The sequence below is a fragment of the Paroedura picta genome, chromosome 7, assembly GCF_049243985.1.
Source record: "Paroedura picta isolate Pp20150507F chromosome 7, Ppicta_v3.0, whole genome shotgun sequence".
In the NCBI taxonomy this organism is placed as follows: Eukaryota; Metazoa; Chordata; class Lepidosauria; order Squamata; family Gekkonidae; genus Paroedura; species Paroedura picta.
The window spans coordinates 33,895,869-33,918,645 of NC_135375.1; the positions used below are offsets into that span (position 1 = coordinate 33,895,869).

The 22,777-nt window shown below is 40.9% G+C and overlaps 1 protein-coding gene across 4 annotated transcripts in view; it reads right to left on the minus strand.

Annotated features, from left to right (window-relative positions):
- Nucleotides 1–6,726: 6,726 nt before the first annotated feature.
- The window catches only part of LOC143842345 (uncharacterized), a 131,055-nt gene continuing 115,004 nt past the window's right edge, over nucleotides 6,727–22,777 (minus strand). Inside the window, exons 1-4 of one of the 4 annotated variants that reach the window (XM_077347384.1) lie at nucleotides 18,179–18,260; nucleotides 10,165–10,248; nucleotides 8,212–9,628; nucleotides 6,727–7,035 (exon numbers count right to left, since the gene is read on the minus strand). In XM_077347384.1, the coding sequence (XP_077203499.1) occupies nucleotides 6,836–7,035; nucleotides 8,212–9,628; nucleotides 10,165–10,233 (1,686 nt within the window). In that variant the 5' untranslated portion in view covers nucleotides 10,234–10,248; nucleotides 18,179–18,260 and the 3' untranslated portion in view covers nucleotides 6,727–6,835. Of the gene's footprint in view, nucleotides 7,036–8,211; nucleotides 9,629–10,164; nucleotides 10,251–16,847; nucleotides 16,925–18,178; nucleotides 18,261–22,777 lie in introns of those variants that run through there. The other 3 variants (XM_077347386.1, XM_077347385.1, XM_077347387.1) reach the window with 3 other exon arrangements.

Here is a 22,777-nt window from a genome sequence, read left to right on the forward strand (position 1 = left end):
GAGCCCCTGCCAGCTGGCAGGGGCTCATGGGAATTGTAGTCCATGGACATCTGGAGGACCACAGGATGACTACCCCTGTATTAAAGGACATGTAAGACAGGCTGTCCAGATACAAACATCTATACATTCCTGCATTTCTCCATAAAGTAGAAGGCATGGAGATGTTTGTATTCCTATCCATCTGATTAGACCAAACACTGCAGCTATATAATGGTACCCTCTGTGATAGAGGGAGCTCATAGAATTAGACTTCTCAATGGGCACTCAAAATCCCCTAATTATATTATTGACTGTTTCTTGACTCACAGATCCAAGAGGAAAATCCTGAAAACAGCATGTAAAGAAAACGTTTTACCATTTCAAGACATCAGGATAGAAGTTTTCCACAGCATTTCAGCAGAGGGGCTGGAAAAGCACCAACAGCTTAAATTAATCACAGAATCCTTTCATTGCAAAAAAATACTGGTCTGTACAATTTCAAGACTGCACTTGTACATCGTTAAAAAAAAACCCTGCCTGCTTGTAGAAAAATAACAGGGAAGGGTTCTAACCCAGCCTTCTCCCTTACTGGGCTCAGAATTACAGTTCAGATCCTTTCTTTTGTTCTTGATATGCCTACAAAATAATTGTTGTCTTGCAACAGAAGTCATATGGCCCACAGTTGCATTAAACATTTAACTGTGACACTCTGCAGAATCTGTGTCTTAATTGGCCATGGTCATAGAAAAATAGTGAGAAGAAAACAGTCCAGCAAGGACAGGAATATGGGTATAAATTCACATTGCATTCTGAGTGCCTGAGGTGTTGAGATGATCATGTCTCATTTAAGAATAGTTTGGCTTGCAGCATCCAGAATGTGATCTGGGCGGTTGATAACAACACCATGTTAATCTAAATCAAAGGCATAGTGGGGGGAAAAATGGTGGAAGCTAAAAATACCAGCAATGAGGGGAAAACATTCATCATACTGTCAGTTTTATCAGGAATAAGCTGGTGGCACAAAAGCTTTGTCCTGAGTTATCAAGCAGAAAACTATAAAATGTATTATGTTTGTTTAGCCCTGGTGGGAAGCAGTAGTAAATCAGTGCTGAATGTGGCTCCTTCCAACTCACAGAAATTCCCACAATAGTATGCAGAACTTAACAGACAGCCATAATTCACACCGTGATGTCCTAGTTTCCTCGTGCTTAAACTTTAAGCACTGCACATGTACAGATATTTTTAAGTAGTGAATTTGAGTGCCTGCATGTTTCTCATGCAATCAAAAAGTGCAGTCACTCAAAAGTACAATTAATTGAATGAATATATATCGGTTTTATTTGATTTCGAAAATCACATCTTCCTGCCAAGTAACTCAGGGCAACGTACGTGGTCTTCCCGCATCGTGTACCACCTCCTCACAGGCTCATGGCTGAGAAGGGATTTGAACCTACATCTCCCTGATCAATGTCTCTGAACTGCTTCATGCTGTCTAGAAGCATTATAACCCCTCAGACAGCACGATGATGAAAGAGTGTCACTTCCCTAAGACTACCATGTAAGATTCAAAACTTGTTTCAGGTGTGTTGTTGTTGTTAGTTGCGAAGTCATGTCCGACCCATCATGACCCTATGGACAATGATCCTCCAGGCCTTCCTGTCCTCTATCATTCCCCGGAGTCCATTTAAGTTTGCACCAACTGCTTCAGTGACTTCATCCAGCCACTTCATTTTCGGTCATCCCCTTCTTCTTTTGCCCTCAATCGCTCCCACCATTAGGCTCTTCTCCAGGGGGTCCTTCCTTCTCATGAGGTGGCCGAAGTGAAAATGAACAATTGTATTGTTTCAGGTGTATTCTCAAGTTTTATTTATTCCATTTTTATCTCACTCTTCCATCAAGGCACTGAGGAGGCCATGCATCATAACCCCTCTTATCTCTTCCCAGCTAAACTGTAAGAAAGGCTGATAGTTCGCAGCCCAGGGTCACTCACTAAGTGTCATGGTAGGGTCTAGATTTAAATTTATGCAGTATCCTTATTACTACAGCACAAATAACTCAAATATTCAGCTACTGTTGATTTCACAGGGTGCAACTGGCATATGGGTCAGTACAGATCACAAAGTAGTGATCTACTGCAGTGGTTTTCAACCTTCCTAATGCCACGAGCCTTTAATATAGTTCATGTTGTGGTGACCCCCAACCATAAAATTATGCAAGTGTTTTTTCACAAAAATTAAACTGAAACTGACCAATGGCATGAAGATCCATTGTTCATGATTGCATATAGAATCACAGAACAATAGAGTTGGAAGGGACCTCATGGATCATCTAGTTCAACCCCCTGCACTATGTAGGACTCTCACAACCCTATCACTCATCCAATCTAACCTGCCATCCCCTTGAGCTTTCACACAATCAGCCTCTCCATCAGATGGCTAGCCTCTGTTTAAAAATTTCAAAAGATGGAGAACCCACCACCTCCCGAGGAAGCCTGTTCCACTGAGAAACCACTCTGTCAGGAACTTCTTCCTGATGTTTAGACAGAATTTCTTTTGAATTAATTTCATCCCATTTATACTGGTCCATCCCTCCGGGGCAAGAGAGAACAACTCTGCTCCATCCTCTATATACTTTTAAATTGTTTCTGCTTTGGGCAATACCCTATTTATAATTAGATAATTAGCAATATTTTTTTTAAAAAATAAATTTGAGCATTCCAATTCTTGCAAGAAAATTCACATTCAAAGAATTTGGGAGAGCATTTTTCTCCTCAGTCATTTTGGAAAACTATCTTGTATTGACTGTAGTTTTCTCTGAAAAGTTCTTATGCTTTTTCCACCAAAGAATCATCCCACGCTCTTTCTACATCATTGACTATTAGGTATGCTGCCTCAAAATGTTCTGAAAATTCTTGAATTTGAAGCATTCTGTTTTATTTATTGAGATGCTCAGAAAATAGTTAAATGCAAATTTGTTACCTCAATATCAAAAGAAATTTAACTGATCAATGCCTTTCTGGCAGAGAGGTAATTACATTTTTTAAACTTTTAAAAGCTGGTTACCAAGCAACTGCATCCAGCCTACATGTATTGTCTATTTGCAATTTCTAGAAAAGAACAGAAAATGACAGGTTGTCATTATGGAATGGAGACACACACAATTATAACAACCCTCTTCTCTGTATTCCTCCTACAGGCAAAAGATCAATTATATCTTATATATAAATATAATGGTTAGGTTAAATAACTGCATTAAGTACAAAATGTTAGGGGTATCCTAGACAATAGTAAAATCATAGATTTGGATGGGGCCATGCAGGCCATCTAGGTGAACCTCCTGCTCAATGCAGGAGCAGCCTAAAGCATTCATTCTATCTGTCCCACCACTGCTTGAAGACTATCAGTGAGAGGGAGCTCAACACCTCCTTAGACATTTGATTCCGCTGCTAAACAACTCTGTGAATTACCCCCCCCTCAAAAAATATCTAGGTTGTATGTTCTACACATAGTTTAAATCCATTACTGTAGGTCCTAGGCTCTGAAGAGCAGATAAAGGTTTTGAAGAAAACAGCCACTATTAAAACTTTTTTCTTCCCATGTTATTATGGTCAAGAGATGCCCCAAACATAATTTTGATAGTGGAAACAGGATATAAAATTCCTCAAAAGCACAGGGAAAGAGCTAGTTTTCCAGTATGAGCCCACAGGTCTTTAGTACCAATATACTGGGTTTCCAATCCTGCCTGTATCTGAAGGCTATCATCCGTATCCATTCATGGTTTGTGGTGTAAATTGTACTAGAACCTGCTTATACCTTGGAAGTCTGGAACAAGCATTAATGTGGAGTTCCACATTCACAGGGATTATATTTTAAATGCTTTTTACAGTGCATTGACCCATACACAGGTTTTTAGCAGCCATGTACATACAGTAAGAAACTTTTAAACCACATGGCAGATGCTGACTAATACCCAGAGAAGGGTGTAACAACTATACCATTTGCTTCTATTTCTACCCAGTCTACAGTGTTGTCTCAGTAGTGATATGGGTTCCCTCCTTCCCTTTGGCTCCCCTTCCTTCTTTTAGAACCTTCCAGTCTGATTAGCCTGGTTTTATTAGTATTGGTTTTATCTGTATTTATTATTTATTATAAACTGGTCTGAGCCCACTTGCATGAAGGAATGGTATATGTGTGTGTGTGTGTGTGTGTGTGTGTGTGTGTCTGTATGTGTATGTATGTGTATGTATGTATGTATATGTATACATATACGTATACATATGTATATATATATATATGTTGTTTCTTTAGGATGAGGCTGAACAGCCATCTGCCGGGGGTAATCTAGCCTTTCCTGACTTGAGTAGTCAGCTCAAACTAGATGGCTCTTAAAACCCTTTACAGCTCTATCGTTCTATGAAATGCTTTTCACATTTACTGTCTAGAAATTCACCTGAGATAGATGAAATTAGAAGGCAACTATAGAAGTGAAAAAGAATGTTAATCTAAAAAATAAAAACCCTTCAACACTAGACTCTTTGAAGATTTTAATTAAAAATGTAGCTATTTCATACATTTGCTAGGAAGACATAAACCAATGAGAAGTGCTCTCCGATGAAGTTGTTCACTACTATCATGGAAAGAGGTTTAAGAGAACTGACCTGGAACAAAGGATATTGTGAATTAAGACACGCACGAAGGCAAATGAAGTGCTCAACTTGTCAGGAAAGTACTAGATGAACAAACTGAAGTACCTGGAGTGTTACAGAAGAAAGAAAACTGCACTGAACAGACAGAACTGGGGACATGCACTGGGGGGGGGTGATTTTTTTTTTTTTAATTTGGATTTTGGAATGGGAATGAATATCAGAATTGGGTTGCATTTGAGATCTCTGATACTGTTTCAGGATTCAAATACGGTCTGCCCCCCCTCCCTAGGATTCAGAATTATTTGGATTCCATTGGTCCCTCTGGGAGGTTAATGCCAAAATCTTGAACTTGATCCAGGCCAGAACTGGTAACCAATGCAGCTGCCTCAGCACTGGCTGGATATGGGCCCTCCAATGTGTTCTAGTGAGGACCCTCGCAGCTGCATTCTGCACCCACTGGAGTTTCTGGATTAAGGTCAAGGGTAGGCCTGTGTAGAGCGAGTTACAGAAAACCAATCTGGAGGTGACCATTACATGGATCATTGAGGCCAAACCGTCGGGTGGCAGGTAGGGCACTAGTAGCCTCGCCTGGCAAAGATGGTAAAATGCAGTGCAGGCTACTCCCATGACCTGGGCCTCCATTGAAAGGGAGGCATCCATAATCACTCCCAAGTTCCTTATGGGTGCCGAGATGTTAAGTTGCACACCAAGGTGGGAAAACATGCTTCCTTTCCTATCCCTTTCCTGCTCAGCCAGTGGACCTCCATCTTGGAGGGGCTGAGTTTCAGGTGACTCTGCTCTAACCATCCAGCCATGACAGCCAGCCAGACCTGGCAAGATGCACACACTGTCACTTCCCCAAGGAAAGCATCTGAAAGTGAGAGGAAGGTTTTAGGGAGGCACTTTTCTTTCTACAGCACATAGTGTATGCCACCACTGCTCAGGAGAGGTAGTGTTCACACTGTACGAGAATTAATTTGTGGGATCCCAACAATACTGGAAATCATATCATAGCATCTAGTTCAGATATCTCTGCAAAATCCAAATCCCGTTACTCAAATGGCTAGTATTCATGCAGCCCTTAGCTAGTAAAAGTGTTCTAGCAAAGAGAAAACACATGTATTATGGGGTATTAATTCCTGAAATCTTAACCTATGTATACCAGGGTTGCAATACAGACCAACACTCAGAAAAAAAATAGATTCAGATGGGTAGCTGTCTTGGTCTGAAGCAGAATAAAGTTTGAGTTCGGTGGCACCTTTAAGATCAACAAAGTTTTATTCAGGGTATAAACTTTCAGGTGCATGAACACTTCATCAGATACAGAATATCCTCGACCATTACATATAGGTCGAGAGAGGGTGGGGGTCTAATTGCCAGGAAGGACTACCTACAGACAAAATGCTGATAACAGCTGAGATTGGATTAAGGCAGTTATCAAGGCTGTGAATAGCTGTGAATAACCATACAAATATAAGAGTTAATGAACAGATCTCAAGAAGAAATTTGAATCCAGTGACAACCCCAAGGACAGTTATTGGCCTTCCTCCCTGATTCATCAGTTTGGTGGGTTCTTTCTTCCCAGAATACCACGTTGAGGCTTCAGACGAGATATGAAGACCCTGCCGAACAGATCTCAGGATCAACAGGGTCTTTCTTAATCAGCCAAATCAAGCCTGAATGGCTTTGGGCTACTCTGACTCTGCTTGTTTAAACTTATGGGATTGCGATTCAGCTCGGATAAGCCCCCAAAGTGCTTGAATCAGCATTGATTTGAGTAGTTTCAGGCTCATCCAAGGCAAAACACCCATCCCTAGTCGCAACTGACTCATGGTCATCCTATGAAGCTCCACCTCAAGGCATGAGATGAGCAGAGGCAGCTTGCCAGTGCCTTCCTCTGCATAGTTGCCCCAGTCTTACTTGACGTTCTCCCATCCAAGTACCTACCATGTTTAGCTTCTGAGCACTGATGAGATCAGGAAGTCTACCCTACCCAAGAAATGTTTCAGAAGGTAAAGAAATCAGATAATTGGTTCTAGAAAATTCAGTATCGAAAGCGATAAATAATTTTCCTCAGAAGAAAATTATAAACTAACACAAAACATATGCCACAGTGTTAGCTGTGCATTGCATTTTATGCAGATTTTCTCCAGAAATGCTGGTCTCCACTTGGAGCACTGTTTGGTGTAAGCAGAGCAGCCACGGCACTGGTCACTTGAGAGCTTGAACAATAATCCAGTTCTTGGGGATCAAGGGGAGGATGTATTCAGCATCTCTGGGGCAGGGGACTGATGTTTTGCCAATGTTGTAATTGGATATCTTCTGTGTTACAGTTGTTTTTGGTTTCCGTTTTGCAATGCCTTTGTATAACTTCCACTGCAAATTCTTCAGGGTGTCAAATGTTACCAAATCTGCTTATAAAAAACAAATAACTTCAGATGTAAACATTGTATTACACATTTTATTTTACCTCTCTGCCAACATTTCATTCCATCAACTGACTGATTGATCGATCAATCTGCTATGACTGGAACCCACACACACACACACCCCGCCTCAATCAAATGCCTGGTGGAAGAGCTCCATCTTGCAGGCCCTGCAGAACTTAGATAACTCCGTCAGGGCCCTCAGCTTTTCCAGGAGCTCATTCCACCAGGTTGGGGCTAAGGCTGAAAGGGCCCTGGCCCTGGTCGAGGCTAGGGGAATGTCTTGCACTTAAGACTTATATCTTGAGATGCACATCACTTAAGAAGGTGCAAGAGTTACTTTCACTGTTGACATTCTGGAAAATTTTATCTACAACTCAGCAGGAAAAAGACACCATCATTACACAATTAAGGGCCAAACTACTTGCCTGGATATTCACATATACAATTAGTTCATATATCTGCCCCATTTACATATTGAGTCGCACTAAAAGAGGTATCCTTTGGGTTTGTTTGTGTTTTACACATGAACGAGTATGCAGGTGGAGCTAATGTTCCTCTGCCTCACCTGGATGCCCATCAGTGCCTCAAGCATGTTTATTCCACACCAGCTTTGATACCTAAAGCCAGTGGTCAGGAGTGCAGACTTCTAATATGGCATGCCAGGTTCGATCCTGCACTTCCCCACATGCAGCCAGCTGGATGACCTTGGGCTCACCACAGCACTGATACAGCTGTTCTGATCAAGCAGTAATATCAGGGCTCTCTCAGCCTCACCCACCTCACAGGGTGTCTGTTGTGGGGAGAGGAAAGGGAAGGCAACTGTAAGCCACTTTGAGACTCCTTCGGGTAGAGAAAAGCAGCATATAAGAACCAACTCTTCTTCTTCTAAAATGAACTTAATATGCAGTACTTCAAAATATGCTTTCAAGATAGTGATATACATCCAAGGACAATTTCTACTACATTTTCTTTAGATCACAACCACAATTTAACACTTTCAAGTGGCTAAGTATGAACCATGGGACTCAAACTTTTTCATGAACCATTCAGGTCAGAGTAGTATTACAACCCCACTGACTTTGTTGGGCTGTACATCATTCTACTTAGTGTATATAAAGTTACTTAATTTCTACTTGAATTCAAGAATAATTTGCTAACCTTGATCTGTTTGTACTTTTGGAGAGGGTTGTTTTACTGGTGCTGGTTGAGGTAGCAGCTTCTTTTTGTGTCTTTGTGTAAAGCACTGGAATCTGCATAGTATCTTTTTTGTACGGCATAGGCTTTGGATATTGGATATTGGCAGATGAATACTTCTGTTTATTAAAATCACATAAGGAATCATCTGTGCTAGTGACTGTTCTTCATGACCCAATATTTGTTCCCTTTCAGCAATAATTCTTTTGTGTTTTGATGCAAGCAGTTGTTTGGAATGTATAGATTTGCAGAGACCTTTGACTTCTTGTGTCTCTTCAGCCAAAACAGGACCTTTTTTGGCCAACACAGAACCTTCTTCTCCCTCTTCAGCCAAGACAGGCTCTTCTTTGGCCAACACAGGACCCTCCTGTCCCTCTTCAACCAAGACAGGCTCTTCTTTGGCTAACACAGAACCCTCCTGTCCCTCTTCAGCCAAGGCAGGACACTTTTTGGCCAACACAGGACCCTCCTGTCCCTCTTCAGCCAAGACAGGCTCTTCTTTGGCCAACACAGGACCCTCCTGTCCCTCTTCAGCCAAGACAGGCTCTTCTTTGGCCAACACAGAACCCTCCTGTCCCTCTTCAGCCAAGGCAGGACCTTTTTTGGCCAACACAGGACCTTCTTGTCCCTCTTCAGCCAAGACACGACCTTCTTGGGCCAACACAGGATCCTCTTTTCCCTCTTTAGCCAAAATAGGATCTTCTTTGCCCAACACAGAACACTCTTGTCCCTCTTCAGTCAAGACCAGACCTTTGGTCAACACAGGACCCTCTTCTTCCCCTTCAGCCAGGACAGAATCTTCTTTGGTCAACACAGGACCTTCTTCTCTCTCTTCAGCCAAAACAGGACCTTCCTGTTCTCTTTCAGTGAAGACAGGATGGTCCTGCTCATCTTCTGCTATGACTGGAACCCCTTGACTATCTTCAGCTAAACCTGGACCCATCTCCCCATATTGGACCAAATTTGGAACCAAATCCCCATTTTCAGCCCACGTTGGAACCACCTGCCCATCTTCAAACAAAACTGAACCCACTTGTGTATCTTCTTGTTTATCTTCAGCCAAAACTGGACCAACTTGTGTATCTTCTTGCCTATCTTCAACCAAAACTGGACCAACTTGTGTATCTTCTTGCCTATCTTCAGCCAAAACTGGGCCTTCCTGTGTATTTGTGGTTGAAATTAGGTCTTCCTTTTGTGGCACTCTTTGGAAAATCTGACTTGGCTTTTGGATTTGACGATACTCTGAAGGCCACTTGAAAGATTTTATTATTGAACAGATAGTATGGAAAAGAGATGAATGAGATTCCATAAAACCCATCCCATCAAAGTGCTTTTCCTGTCCATAGTTAAAGGTAGCAAAGGCCAGCTTCAGTTCTGGAATCTGCATAAAAAGAAATAGTGTCCCTTTATCAAGCAGCAACCTGAAGGAGACAGTGATGGTTTATAAAAGTTGTAAAAAAACCAACCCGCGCTCAAAGAATCTTGCAGTATATTATAGTCATATGTGACTCCTCTATTTTTACAAGATTCCTCATACATTTCCTCAAATCAATAGCAATCTCCAAAGCAGTCACAGACAAATTTGCTCTAGAGCTTACCCGGCTGCCATTTTACCACTTTCATTCTATACAAGGGAAAAAATGTATGAAGTAGAAAATGCATTGCAAGATTGCTATGCCCATAGCAAAAACACAGAGTGTGAAATGTCGAGTTCTAAACATTGCAGTGTGTAAGTCAGAGCCACTATGATATTTTTAAAAATGAGATGGTTAGGAAAAACTTATTGTCAAAATGAGCAAGAAAGCGCATGATGACCTAGTTATCTGGCAATTTACAAATCATCTACAGAGTTCCAAAAAGGAGAAGAAAATACAAGAAACAAAATATTATAGAACAGCCTCATTGCAAATCACTCACGTTGCCGTTCAGAGGAAATAATTCATTTTTCTCATCAGTTGATAGCTCATCATCTTTAGCTTGACTCATTGTGTTTATACATTGCTGAAAAAGAAAAACAATTCAGTTGAGGAGGGAACAGAGACATATGGACATATGGCTCTTTAAAGGCTAGGCTACCTGGGTTATTATCAGGCACTGAGTTTTCATAGGCAACACAGGGCATTAATTGTATTGAGAACATTATCATCATTATTATCATCATAACACATAAATAAAGTCTGGTACGTGTGCGCACAATGCACTCGCTACCTGATTTGCACGCCGGGACATCACTCGCCCTGGAGGACCAATCAGGTAGGGGACACACCATCCCTGACCACTTCCCCCCCCCCATCCACACGCAGGAAGAGTCAGCAGGAGTGTTGCCTCACCTCCCAAAGGTAAAACAACTGAGCATGGTGGCAGGGGGAGAGAAAGAGGCTGGGCCACCCACCAGCAGGAATGGCCCACAGGCCTTTGGGGAGGTCTGCCACTTTCAGGGGAAGGGGGTGGGGAAGGGGGTAGATGGAGGGCATAAATGCCCAATCCTTGGCACAGCAAAGCTAGCAGGCCTATCACGCCTCCATACTCTCTGAAACTGGGTCTGTCCTAGTTCCAAGAAAGAGGTACCACAGTCTTTGGGGCTTGATGGCTATTACTGCAACTGTATCCCTAGGTTTGTAGGAGTGTTATGTATTTCTCTGGCTGACAACAAAATGGACAGGACTGCTTCCAAGTGGCAAGCAAAGCATGCTAGGGACTATAAAGAGACCATTTTGCATAGACTGGGGCTGGTGGGTAAGGAAGAATGAGGTAACCCCTTTTCTCTTCCATGGGAATCAGCTAACTAGCTGTTTATTACAAGAAGGAAAAAATAAAGAGGTCCCATTGGGCAGGTTGTTGCACCAACTTACAGTTCCATGTGCTCTATCAAAGCTCCTGACTGAAATGAACCAACAGCTTGCTTTGTTGCTGACCCTTAGGATATCTATTACCAGTGGAGCCCAGTGTGCATCCCACCCCAGTAGTTGCAATGTGAAGTAAAATGCATGATACAATTAAAACAGTGTGGCTGTATTAGAGCTGTTAGGGATCAGTTTATGTTTTGCAAAGTGGGTTAGCAGAGTAGGCTGGCTCTTCTTCCAGCAGGAAGGAGGAAGAGTTGGACAGGAGTAGGGAAGACCTACAATTGGCCCTCAGTGAGGGCATGCCCTTTCCCTATTGGGGCATATCCCCCACTGAGGGCCAATCAAAATATGTGTGTGTCATCCACACACAAACCCGACATTTTTACGGCAAAAGATACCAAACACCAATCTTGAATTCCCTCTCTGGGTTTAAAATGGCCAGGTGGCAATCCAACTTAATTAAACAGTTGATAGAAAGATTTCCCAAAAATTCCCAGAAGAAAGCAGCTAACAACACACACAAACAAGAGTGATAGCATTGAGCCTTTTGTTAAGTCTATGCTGCTTTTTTCTTTTTTAAGGTTGCTGCAGATTTTCAATTACTGAAAGAGCCTTTTCTCCTCATTATGCACAAGTTAGTGGTGTGCATCCATGACAGCTGCTACAGAAAGCATTTTCTTATTTCTTATTAATGATTACCCACAGAATTGTAACAAAAAGAAATAGTCTTCCCCTCTTCCTTGAAGGTTTCCAACCTTTTTCTTTTCTTTCTCTATGTTTGATTTAACTGTATATAGAGAAAGCACATTTGCAGTATAATTTAGCTCTGATGCTGATGTAATTTTAGCTCGCTCTGGGGGTCCCACCCTATCCCAGGTTTAGAATTAGATTATGACATAGGGTTGGCTGGAATCAGCAGAGTTGGACAGGGGAGATTTTGTTACTGACATCTTAATTAAGGGATATTGTGACTAATGTTATTGTTGTTTTTAATGGGTTTTTATGGGATGTTTTTATAGACCTATTCTGTAAGCAGCCTTGAGATGACTATGTCGCAAGAGTAAGGTGGCCAGATTGTCCCATTTTTGGAGGGACATCTACGGGTACCTAACAAATTGTACTTATGTTGAAATTAAAATATATATATTACAATACTATTTTTGCATTCTATGCATTCTGTGAAACTTTTTGTTGCTCCATATAGGCTAAATTTTTAACCAAGAACCCCCCCAGTCAATGGTGTCCCGCTTTACCAATGTTAACATCTGGTCACCTTACGCAAGAGGCAGGGTATCAATTGAAAAATAAATAAATAAATACAATATTTGTGGCATAGGAGCAACCAGGAAAGGCAGGATATAAAAATAAACTTGTTGTTGTTGTCATCGTCAATGTTATTAGCAAGATCCTTGATCTTCACTCCCTTGCAGGCAAAGTTTTCCAAGTATTCTGCAAGAGGGAGCTGGCAACTAAAGACAGTCTTGCTCTGTAGGTTTTCACTAACTTGGGAAAATAAACTTTTGCACCTTCCCTCCTGCCTTACTGTATGCAGAGTGGCATAACATTGCCAATTTAAAGTAGCAAGCATGGTTAAGATACGATTGTCTCATTTTCACTTTTTAATTTTATTAAACTTTCACACAATAATTTCACTATTCGATAACATGGGCTAAGTATTATCTCCAGATCCTTGTACATAGGTGTTGATTACAATACCCATTATTTGTATTGCTATTCTTTGAAAAGATTTATTATATCTACCATTTTACAATTACTTTAAATATCTTGGGAGGAGACTGTAGCATGGTCAAGAATATGGAGCTTGGTGTGGTGGTTAAGCATGGCAACTTCTAATCTGGAGAGCCAGGTTTGATTTCCTGCTCCTCCACATGCAGCCAGCTGGGTGATCTTGGGCTAGTCACAATCCTGATAGTTCTGTTTTCACAGAGAAGTCCTGTCAGAGCTTTCTCAGCCCCAACCTACCTCATAGTGTGTCTGTTGTAGGGAAAGGAAGGGAAGGTGATTGTAAGCTGCTTTGAGACTCCTTCGGGTAGTGAACAGTGGGTTACAAAAACCAACTCTTCTTCTGTGCATGAATGGAGTCCAGGTCCCACTCTCTCCTGCAAGTGTCACATACACACTAAACCTTGTAGATGTTGACTGTACTAAAACACAGAAGACGCCAACTGCGTACTTTAGAACAGTCCAGCAGATGGCACAGCCTCTTTCACAGCAGTTCATGAAGGTGGTGAATTCTGAAGTAACATCTTCCTGTTTTACGGTTTGGGTTGACCAAAACTAGATACTCTGGACAGATTAATGATGGTCAATCAGTTGCATAACATATGAATTAAGTGAGAGATGTTTTAAAATGAGAATTTCTTTGTTACTGTGGACTGGGGTCACACTGATATAAACCAGATATTCAACAAATTTGGGGATCCAAATTTGTGTACATGTTGAGGGGTGGGAGCTGTGGCAGGTCCAGCTGTGTTAACAGTGGGGGGGGGCAGCTGCCGTGGACCTGGTAGCATCAGCAATGGAGGTCATGGCTGGGAGCCACAGCAGGCCTGGCAGTGTCACCAGTGGGGGGTGGAGTGGCCAGGAGCCATAGTGGACTAGCAACATTTCTGACAGTGGGGGAAAAGGAAGCTTTAGTAGGCTTGTCAACAGTGTGTAGGGGGGGGAGGGGGAGAAAGCTAAGGAGGCAAAGAAATCTACCCCTAAGTATCATTGGAATCTACTTGTTATAATTATTTTATTTTAACTGCAATACTGTGTCTGGTTTCCAGTCATTCCACTTACATTACGCCATTGGAGGTGTGTACTGGCTGCTAAACAGATTTGGGAGTGAATATTTAAGACACTGACCGTTTACACACTGGAGGTTTCATGCTGGGCTGCAGCCTGGAGTTTTAGTCATGGCAGGTTGCCTCACCTCTTCCTGCACCCACACAGGGAAGCATTTGGCCCGATGCACCTCATCCACCCCTGATTTGTGCTCCTGCATGGGAGCTGCAGCATTGAAGTTCCCAGTGCATAAACAGTCAGTTTGAGGCACTCTCAATATCTAAGAATAGTTGTGAAAATGGCAATGATAAGACTAATAATTTGTGGAGGGTGGGATGTTCTGAAGAAACTAGAGCGTACAAAGCAAAGCAGTGGCATAAATCCTTGCTTGACTCTGGATTACTGTGACCCTACTCTACCAAATGCACTTCAAGAAGACATCTCCAACCAGTAGCACACATCTTGAATTTTTGCCCTAGAGACTGAATTCACTTTCTGAATTTTTTTTCTTAGAAAAAAGATTTTGTCTTTAGGTATTGTCAAAAATATTTCACCTTGAATCATCTCAGTTTACTGAGCAGACAATAAGAATTAGCCTTGTATGTTTCAAGCTGGATGATTAATCTCTTCTGCATACTGTCAACTAATTTATGTACAAAAGAAATGATTAATGTTCTTTGTAGTCCTTGGGCAAGTCACTGATCATGAAAAGGAATTTTCTTAACATAAGGAAACTGGAAAAGGTTTTGTGCAGCATGATAGAAACCTGATTAAGAAATATACCTTAACCTATTTAAACCTGGCATTTTAAATGAGAATATACAGCCTAGCCAATAATAAGCAAGTATAATGGGAGTCATAGTTCAGAAAATGATGTGCAAACAGGGACAATCAGGGGGAAAAGATATGACTTTAAATAGTTACATACCAAAGGATACCTCTGCAATGTTCTGTGTTCTATTGCATCTTAACTACATTTTATTGTAGTTTAATAGTTAAATACTGTAGTTTAATAGTTAAATACTATTATTTCTGCAAGCATTGTTATTGCACTTTTAACTGGTATGAGATATTCCTTTCCAATTTCTCATATCTAGATAATATTATTCTTTTTTGTGTGTCTAAATATCATTTCTTTTATTCAGTGGTGGAGATTATCTATCTATCTATCTATCTACCTACCTACCTACCTACCTACCTACCTACCTACCCCTACCCCTACCCCTACCCCTATTCCTATCTCTATAGGCTGCTGATTTGTTTCCAAATTCATTTCAAAGCACTGGAGTTTACTTATAATGACTTAATATATTGGATCTGGGTCCATATAAGAACCAACTCCTTCTCCTTTTATAATCACCTATCCCTATCAGAGAAGAAAGTTGGTTCTTATATGCCACTTTTCACTACCAGAAGGAATCTCAAAGCGGCTTACAATCACCTTCCCTTTCCTCTCCTGAGAGCAGACACCATGTGAGGTGGGTGAGGTTGAGAGAGCCCTGATATTACTGCTCAGTCAGAACAAAAGATGGTTCTTAGATGCCGCTTTTCTCTACCTGAAGGAGTCTCAAAGTGGCTTACAACCACCTTCCCTTTCCTCTCCCCACAACAGATACCCTGTGAGGTGTGTGAAGCTGAGAGAGTCCTGATATTACTGCTCTGTTAGAACAGCTTTATCAGTGCTGTGGTGAGCCCAAGGTCACCCAGCTGGCTGCATGAGGGGGAATGCGGAATCAAACCCAGCTTGCTAGATTAGAAGCCAGCACTCCTAGCCACTACACCAAGCTGTTGAGTGTGCCCCCATTGACTGCAGAATTCCCATACCACTCTCTTATACCTGGGGCCTTCATAGTCTAGTACAGGGGTAGTCAAACTGCGGCCCTCCAGATGTCCATGGACTACAATTCCCAGGAGCCCCTGCCAGCATTCGCTGGCAGGGGCTCCTGGGAATTGTAGTCCATGGACATCTGGAGGGCCGCAGTTTGACTACCCCTGTAGGCAGCAGGTTAAAAAAAAATAGTTTACCAACTTTTGATGCTTTGTTTTATGTTGTGTATGACTGCTTCTCTCTTACGTTTCTGGGTGGAATGACAGGCTAGAGATGTGTGTGAATTCCATAAAGAAGGCCAAAGAAAACTGAGTGATACTATAATACATGTCAATTCTGTAATAATAACAACAATAATAATATTTATAACTCACCCTTTCTTGAGGACTCAGGGTGGGCAATAACATATGTAATAATAAAATTACACCATAATAATTATAGTCATAATATTAAAACCTATATTACAACCAACCCATTTCACAACCATCCTAGTATCTGAAGGAAGGGGTGATATAAGGTTAGGTTTGCAGTATGGTGATAGTTCGGCTGATATTTTGAGCAGGGAGGCCAGAATTTCAATATTGTTCCTGGCCTCAACCATAGTCCTTGCAGAACAGTTTGGTTTTACAGGCTACACGGAACTGTCCTAAGTCCTGCATGATGCTGACCTCCCCAGATAGTGTGTTCTACCAAGCTAATACTGCTGCCTTATCTCACTTGGAGTATGCTGACCCAGCCAGAGAACCTCTGCTTTAGCTGGATTCAACTACAGCTGACTCCACTTGAGCTAGTCCACCACAGCTTCTGGACATTTGAGGGTATCGATGGATGACTGTCCATCAACAGATACAGCTGGGTGTCATCTGCATATTGATAGCAACCTAGCACAAAACTCCAAACCGACTCTGTGAGGGGAACACATACAGATGTTAAATAACACTGGAAAAAGTATAGCTTCCTTGCAGAACCCCGTATAACAGGCCATGTCACTGGGAGGTTCTCTCCCTTAGCATGACTCTCTATCCCTGCACCTGGTGAAAAGGGTTGTACCTTATATTCCCATGTTGGAGAGACATTGAGCAAGCAGCTGACTGTATTTAATGCTGCTGTTAGATATAGTAAAAAGCAGCGCTGACCTGCCTAGATCCAGTTGTCCATGGGGGTGAACAGAACTGTCTCCACCAATGGCCAGGCCAGAAGTTGGTCTAGAAAGGATCAAGGGCCAATGTTTAATCCAGGATGCTCTAGAGTTGTTCAGCAACCCTCAGTCACCTTACCCAGAAACAGGAAATGCAAGGCTGGGCCATCGTTGGCTGGGGTGGAAGAATCCAGATTTGTTTCTTCAAAAGTGTCCTAACCACGGTCTCCTTTAATCTCTCTGGGAAAGACCCCAAAACTATTAGAACTCATGCTGCCTGTTACAAAAGCATTAATATTATTACTATTTTTTAGTTTGGTGTAGTGGTTAGGACTGCAGACTTCTAATATGGCATGTGGGTTTGATTCTGCACTCCCCCACATGGAGCCAGCTGGCTGACCTTGGGCTCACCACGCCACTGATAAAGCTGTTCTGACCCAGCAGTGATATCAGGGCTCTCTCAACTTCACCTCCCTCACAGGGTGTCTGTTGTGGGGAGAGGAATGGGAAGGCGACTGTAAGCTGCTTTGAGCCTCCTTCGGGTAGAGAAAAGCGGCATATAAGAACCAACTCTTCTTCTTCTTCTTCTTCTTCTTCTTCTTCTTCTTCTTCTTCTTCTTCTTCTTCTTCTTCTTCTTCTTCTTCTTCTTCTTCTTCTTCTTCTTCTTCTTTATAAAGATGAAGTTCTTTGTTTGGAATGGGGTGTCTATTTAATAAAATAGTCCTGAAGATTTGAATAAGTTGTTCTGCCAAAGCAATATGCAATTTTGCTTTGGCAGAAGAGGAAAGAAAGTGAGAAGAGAGAAATTATGATAACAGCATCCAAAATGAAACTTTAGGAAAGCATCTTAATAATAGAGGTCCATGTGGTAATTTGAAGAAGAAAATGCAGCTGCACAAAGAACTGAGGAATGTTTTTACAGGATCATTTTACCTTTGCAGATTTAGGGATCAGTAGAAGAAATACCTTAGATAGCATACTCTGATAAAATTGCTTGAAGAGCTATTTGATGATATTAACTGTTTGAAGGTACATGAAAGTCTTTGTCTGCCTTAACAAAATTAGAAAGGTAAAGGTACCTAGAGAATGGGTGTGCCCATTAGCAAAAATAGGGAAAAGGTGGAATGCTGAAATTATGTTTATAAATTAAGGAGCTGACATTTAAAAGGACTTCTTTTCCCTGTCCTCTCATGAAGATCTCAACACTAATGGATGCATCTTCAGGCTTATTGCAAATTCCATTAGATTAACCAAATTCACTTTTAAGCACCTATAAATGTGGTGCTCGATTTGAATAAAGTTTTAATTAAAAGAGAAGAAAGACATACCTTCAGTTCTTTCAGTCAAGGCTTTACCACTAACTTTTACTTGAAAGGCCCTCCTCATCGTGTGATCCCAGTCATTATGTAGTGGGCATGTTGATGTCACAATATCATGTGGCCAATCAGCTCTGGATATATGACCAGATAATGGAGGGAAAGAGAAGCCTCCCTATTGCCTCCATGCAAAATTTGTGGTGACATGGACTCATCCATATTGCCCTATTACCATGCAAGCATTTTCTATTTAAATTGGATTTATATTTTAAATTTGTGAACATTACCCTAGACTTTGAACCTGGCCCATAGAACTCAAGGGGTTACAGATAGCTATGCAAACTGCTTTGGATTAAGATATCAATGAAGGGTAACTGAGAGGGCTTAGTTTAGCTTTCAACTGCATAGGATGAAGAACACGGCAGTATAGATCAATGAATAGAAATTAGCTTCAATGCATTCTTCAGCCCTCTCAGTTTTTCTGTACCTTGAGAATTATATACCACCTGCCAGTCTGGCTTTTCATGTCAAGATTGGTCCATTATAATTATTATAATATAATTATAATTATTATAATTATACCATATACTGTTGGCCATAGCCAAAGTGAAGTGTGATTCTCTTTCGGTTTCTTTTTTATGTTCAATGACCATTTTGACAATGTGTACTTTTGGTCCTGCATTCATTTGGAATTTACTGAACCATCTGTGGAGGCTAAGGCTGGGGTTGCAACATTCTTTTTTAGCTTAAAAAATCTACTATTTTTCAGAAGGATGTTGTTTGTATCAGCTTGCTAATGATGGTTTTCTAAGTACATATGCTAAATTAGTTGATGACTAGCTTCAGAAACTTTTTCTTTTGAGTTTTTAAAGCAAATACCTCTATGAATAAACTAATTAAATCTACTGTGCTAAATGTTGATAAATGAAATACTTGCTGAAGAGTTCAGAGGCTGTATTCCGTGTGTTATTTAAGTCTTCCAATCCCACAGATTTTACCAGCCATCAACCCACAGGGCTCCTTTGTGTTTCATTTATGGGAAGTGAAGGTCTTTGCATTATCTCTTAGCTGCAGACTCTAGAAAGGGACGTTAGAAAGTCAGATAGATAGACCAGAACCCATGCATCTCTTCCTTTTTGTTGGTCTGATCCTGCCCCTTTGATGTATAGACTGCTACTCAAAATATCATCCTTTCTTCTGGCTAGCTCCTTTCCTCTCTCTCTCTTGCAGCCTTGGGAGTATTACATGCTTTCTGCAACTCTATCCATCCTAGTTTAATTAGTTTAGCAAGCTATCTCTATTCTGTCTAGAATTTATGTAGCTTATTGCTACAAATAGTTCTGTTGTGAACATTATTTCCTTAAACAGCAGCCTAATGCAACTTGCATGGCTCAGCCATGAGCACCTGCTTCTGACTGTTCAAAGAAAGCCAGCCCATGAAAGCCAGTGTAGTGTAGTGTAGTGGTTAGATTTTCAGAGTAAGATTTGGGATACCCAGGCTTGACTATCCATGCTGTCATGGAAGGCCACTAGGTGATATTGGGCCAGTCATACCATCTCAGCTTACCCTACCTCACAGAACTGATATGACAATAAAATGGATGATAGAACAACACTGTTAGTCACTTTTGGTCCCCATTGGGAGATAAAGTGGAATATAAATAAAATAAGATATAGATGAAGATGGGGAGGCAGATAAATGGTAAGTAGGTTGGCTGGGGGAAGGAGAGAAAAAAGCAAGAGAAGAAAGCAGTTGTCAGTGGAAAGGAAAGAGGAGAGGAAGGGGATACTGAGGGGAAGGAGATACAGGGGAAATTACTTCTCCCAAAAAGTTCCTGCACATTCTCTGGTCTAGGAACCAGCTCTGTGCAATTAGGCCAGAGTATTCTCATAAAGAGGCTGCCAGAGAGAAAAAAGGAGATAAAATAATGGCAGGGAGCAGATAAAGGAAGGTTTGCTGATAGATGGGAAGGAGAGATGAATGTAGGAAAAGGGGAGAGGCTATGGGAGTTTTCAGGAAAGGAAAGGAGGAAATGGTGAGATAATTTTTGTAAGTACCCTTCTTGTGCCTACACATTTTATTGCATCATCTTCCATTTTGTGTTGTTCTTTAATGTTGCAATCTACCTTTAGTCACAGTAAGAAATGTGGAATAGAAATGATATAGCTGAGTAGGTAATTCGTGAATATCTTGTTCAGATTTCTTCTTGTTAATTCTTTATTTGATCCTTTCAATTTACACTCACAGATGCATTTTCTCTTATTTGTATTCCTAATAATCACTAGATGACTTTTTTTTAAAATTTGGCATCTTCAAATATGAAACCAGTAATCATTCCCTGTTTCTTTTTTGTTGCAATTTTTGAATTTTTGTGAACTGGTTTCATTCTTAGCCTTCTTGAGAGTTCTTTTTTTAGTGTATATTGGTTAATTCTGTTTTCCTTGTCAGCTAGAAGTCCCCATTCACTTTGATGCTATTATTCATTCTTTATTCATTCATTATAACTTCCATGCTAGCATCATACAACTCTATTTTTCTTCTTCTGACCTATCTTTGCTAGGGATGGGCATGAACCGAAATGCTGAGCTTTTAGGGGCCAAACGAACTGGTTCAGCTTCTGAAATTTGTTACCTGGTAGAATGCCCTGCTTAGAATGCTAGAGACACCAAACTCACAGGAGATCTCTGGCTGACTTTCCTCTACCTGCCCCTCATATTTAGTGAGAATTAGATTTATGGGGTTTGAATTGCAACCCCTCCCCAAAGGAGCTGCCCCCAGGAAAGTGCTTTCTGGGGAAATAACCACACATCATTTCCCCAGAAAACAGTTTCCTGGGGACACCTTCTTTGGAGGACTATAACTTGGACTCTGTAAATCCAAACCTCACCGATTGTTGAGGGCAGGCAGAGAAGAGCCAGCTGGAGACCCCCTGTGAGTTTGGTGTCTCTAGCTTGCACAGAATCTGTTCCATACACTCTGGAACCTGCACCTGTCAAAATGACCATCTGTCATTGACGGTCATTTGGACACGCACAGGTTCAGGAGATTATAAAACAGATTCTGTGCAAGTTAAGAGACATCAAAGTTGCAGGGGACTTTCTCTGGATATGCCTTTACATGCCCTTCAAGTCACCCCCCCCCCCCAATTGTTTTGAAGTTTGGTAAACATTTAGATTGAGCAGAGGCAGCCTGTCAAGAAATGTATCCATTCATAAACTGGCACAAACCTCTAGAAACCGTTTGAAAGATCATGCAGACTGACGTGCCACAAACTTCACATCATGAACCAGGCAAAATTAATCATGAACTTGAGGGGGGGGGTAGTAGTTTTCTGCACATCCTTAATCTTTGTTTCCTATTTTTAATATTTCAAGTTGTCTTGTAGATGTTTCTGACTAGACATCAACTCATTGCCTTATTTAAAAATAAGCAGTTGGTCTCTGCTGTTTCTTCATTTATCCCACCTTCCCTTTTGTTCATTCTGGGCAATGCTTAAGGTGACCAGATTTTAATATGGGTAAAGCGGGACACCATTGACCGGGGGGATTCTTGATTAAAAATTTGGTCTATATGGAGCAACAAAAAGGTTCATAGAACGCAAAACTTGTATTGTAATATATATTTTTAAATTTCAACATAAGTACAATTTGCCAGGTGCCCCCAGATGTCCCTTCAAAAGTGGGACAATCTGGTCACCTTACCAATGCTGTATTCTCCCACAAAGTACAGGGAATCCTAGTTTCTATCTCTTAAATACTAGTCAAAGATTGGTTTATTATCTTATTCTTTACTACTAGGGAAGAAAGGTCTCCCGCCTATTGGTTCTGCTGGCAGCTGTGGCATTCTGATGGAAATGAGGTTGATCCTGATGAGGTGTATCTCAATCAGGGCAAAGGTTGCCCAAAATACAGTATCTGAAATACCTTAGAATTCTAGAGATGGTCTTTGGATGGCTTTCAAGGATACGAGAATACCGTATATCTTGTGGGAAATTAAATGGACAACCTCCATCTAAGAATATAAGAAATAAATACTCCTAGATAACCTGGCTTGGAACAAGATAAAACGTGTACAAAGAGATATTGCATCTATGAAAACAACAGAGCATATGTTAGTGAGTGTGCAACCTTTTAAAAACCTTGGAAATATAAGACTGGAAAAAAAGAAAAATCTAAACTGGCTATCTTTATTGCAAAATGGCTAAACTTCAAATCAAATTAAGAAATAAGATGGGATAAAAACTGCGTTTTCAGGTCTCTGTATTTTGCATTGTATTTTGCAGTCATGTTCACTGTTTCGTAATCACAAAAATTATTAATATTAAGAATTCACTATTCATGTCAAAGGTAATATTGTATTGTTTGTACTAGGAAGACTAGGAAGACTGACCTGCTCCATTCACCTGCAGAAAAAATTACATCAAAATCTATTTACTTAAAATATTAGATTGCCGCATATAAACAAAGAAAAATAATTATAATTGTAGAATGAATTTAGATAGGAATATTTTTACAGCACACTCTACTCAAAAAACAAACTGGATCCCTCCTACTATGTAGATGAGAGAGAAAGAGAGAGAGAGAAGTTTGCCTATGTGTGTAAATTGGTAT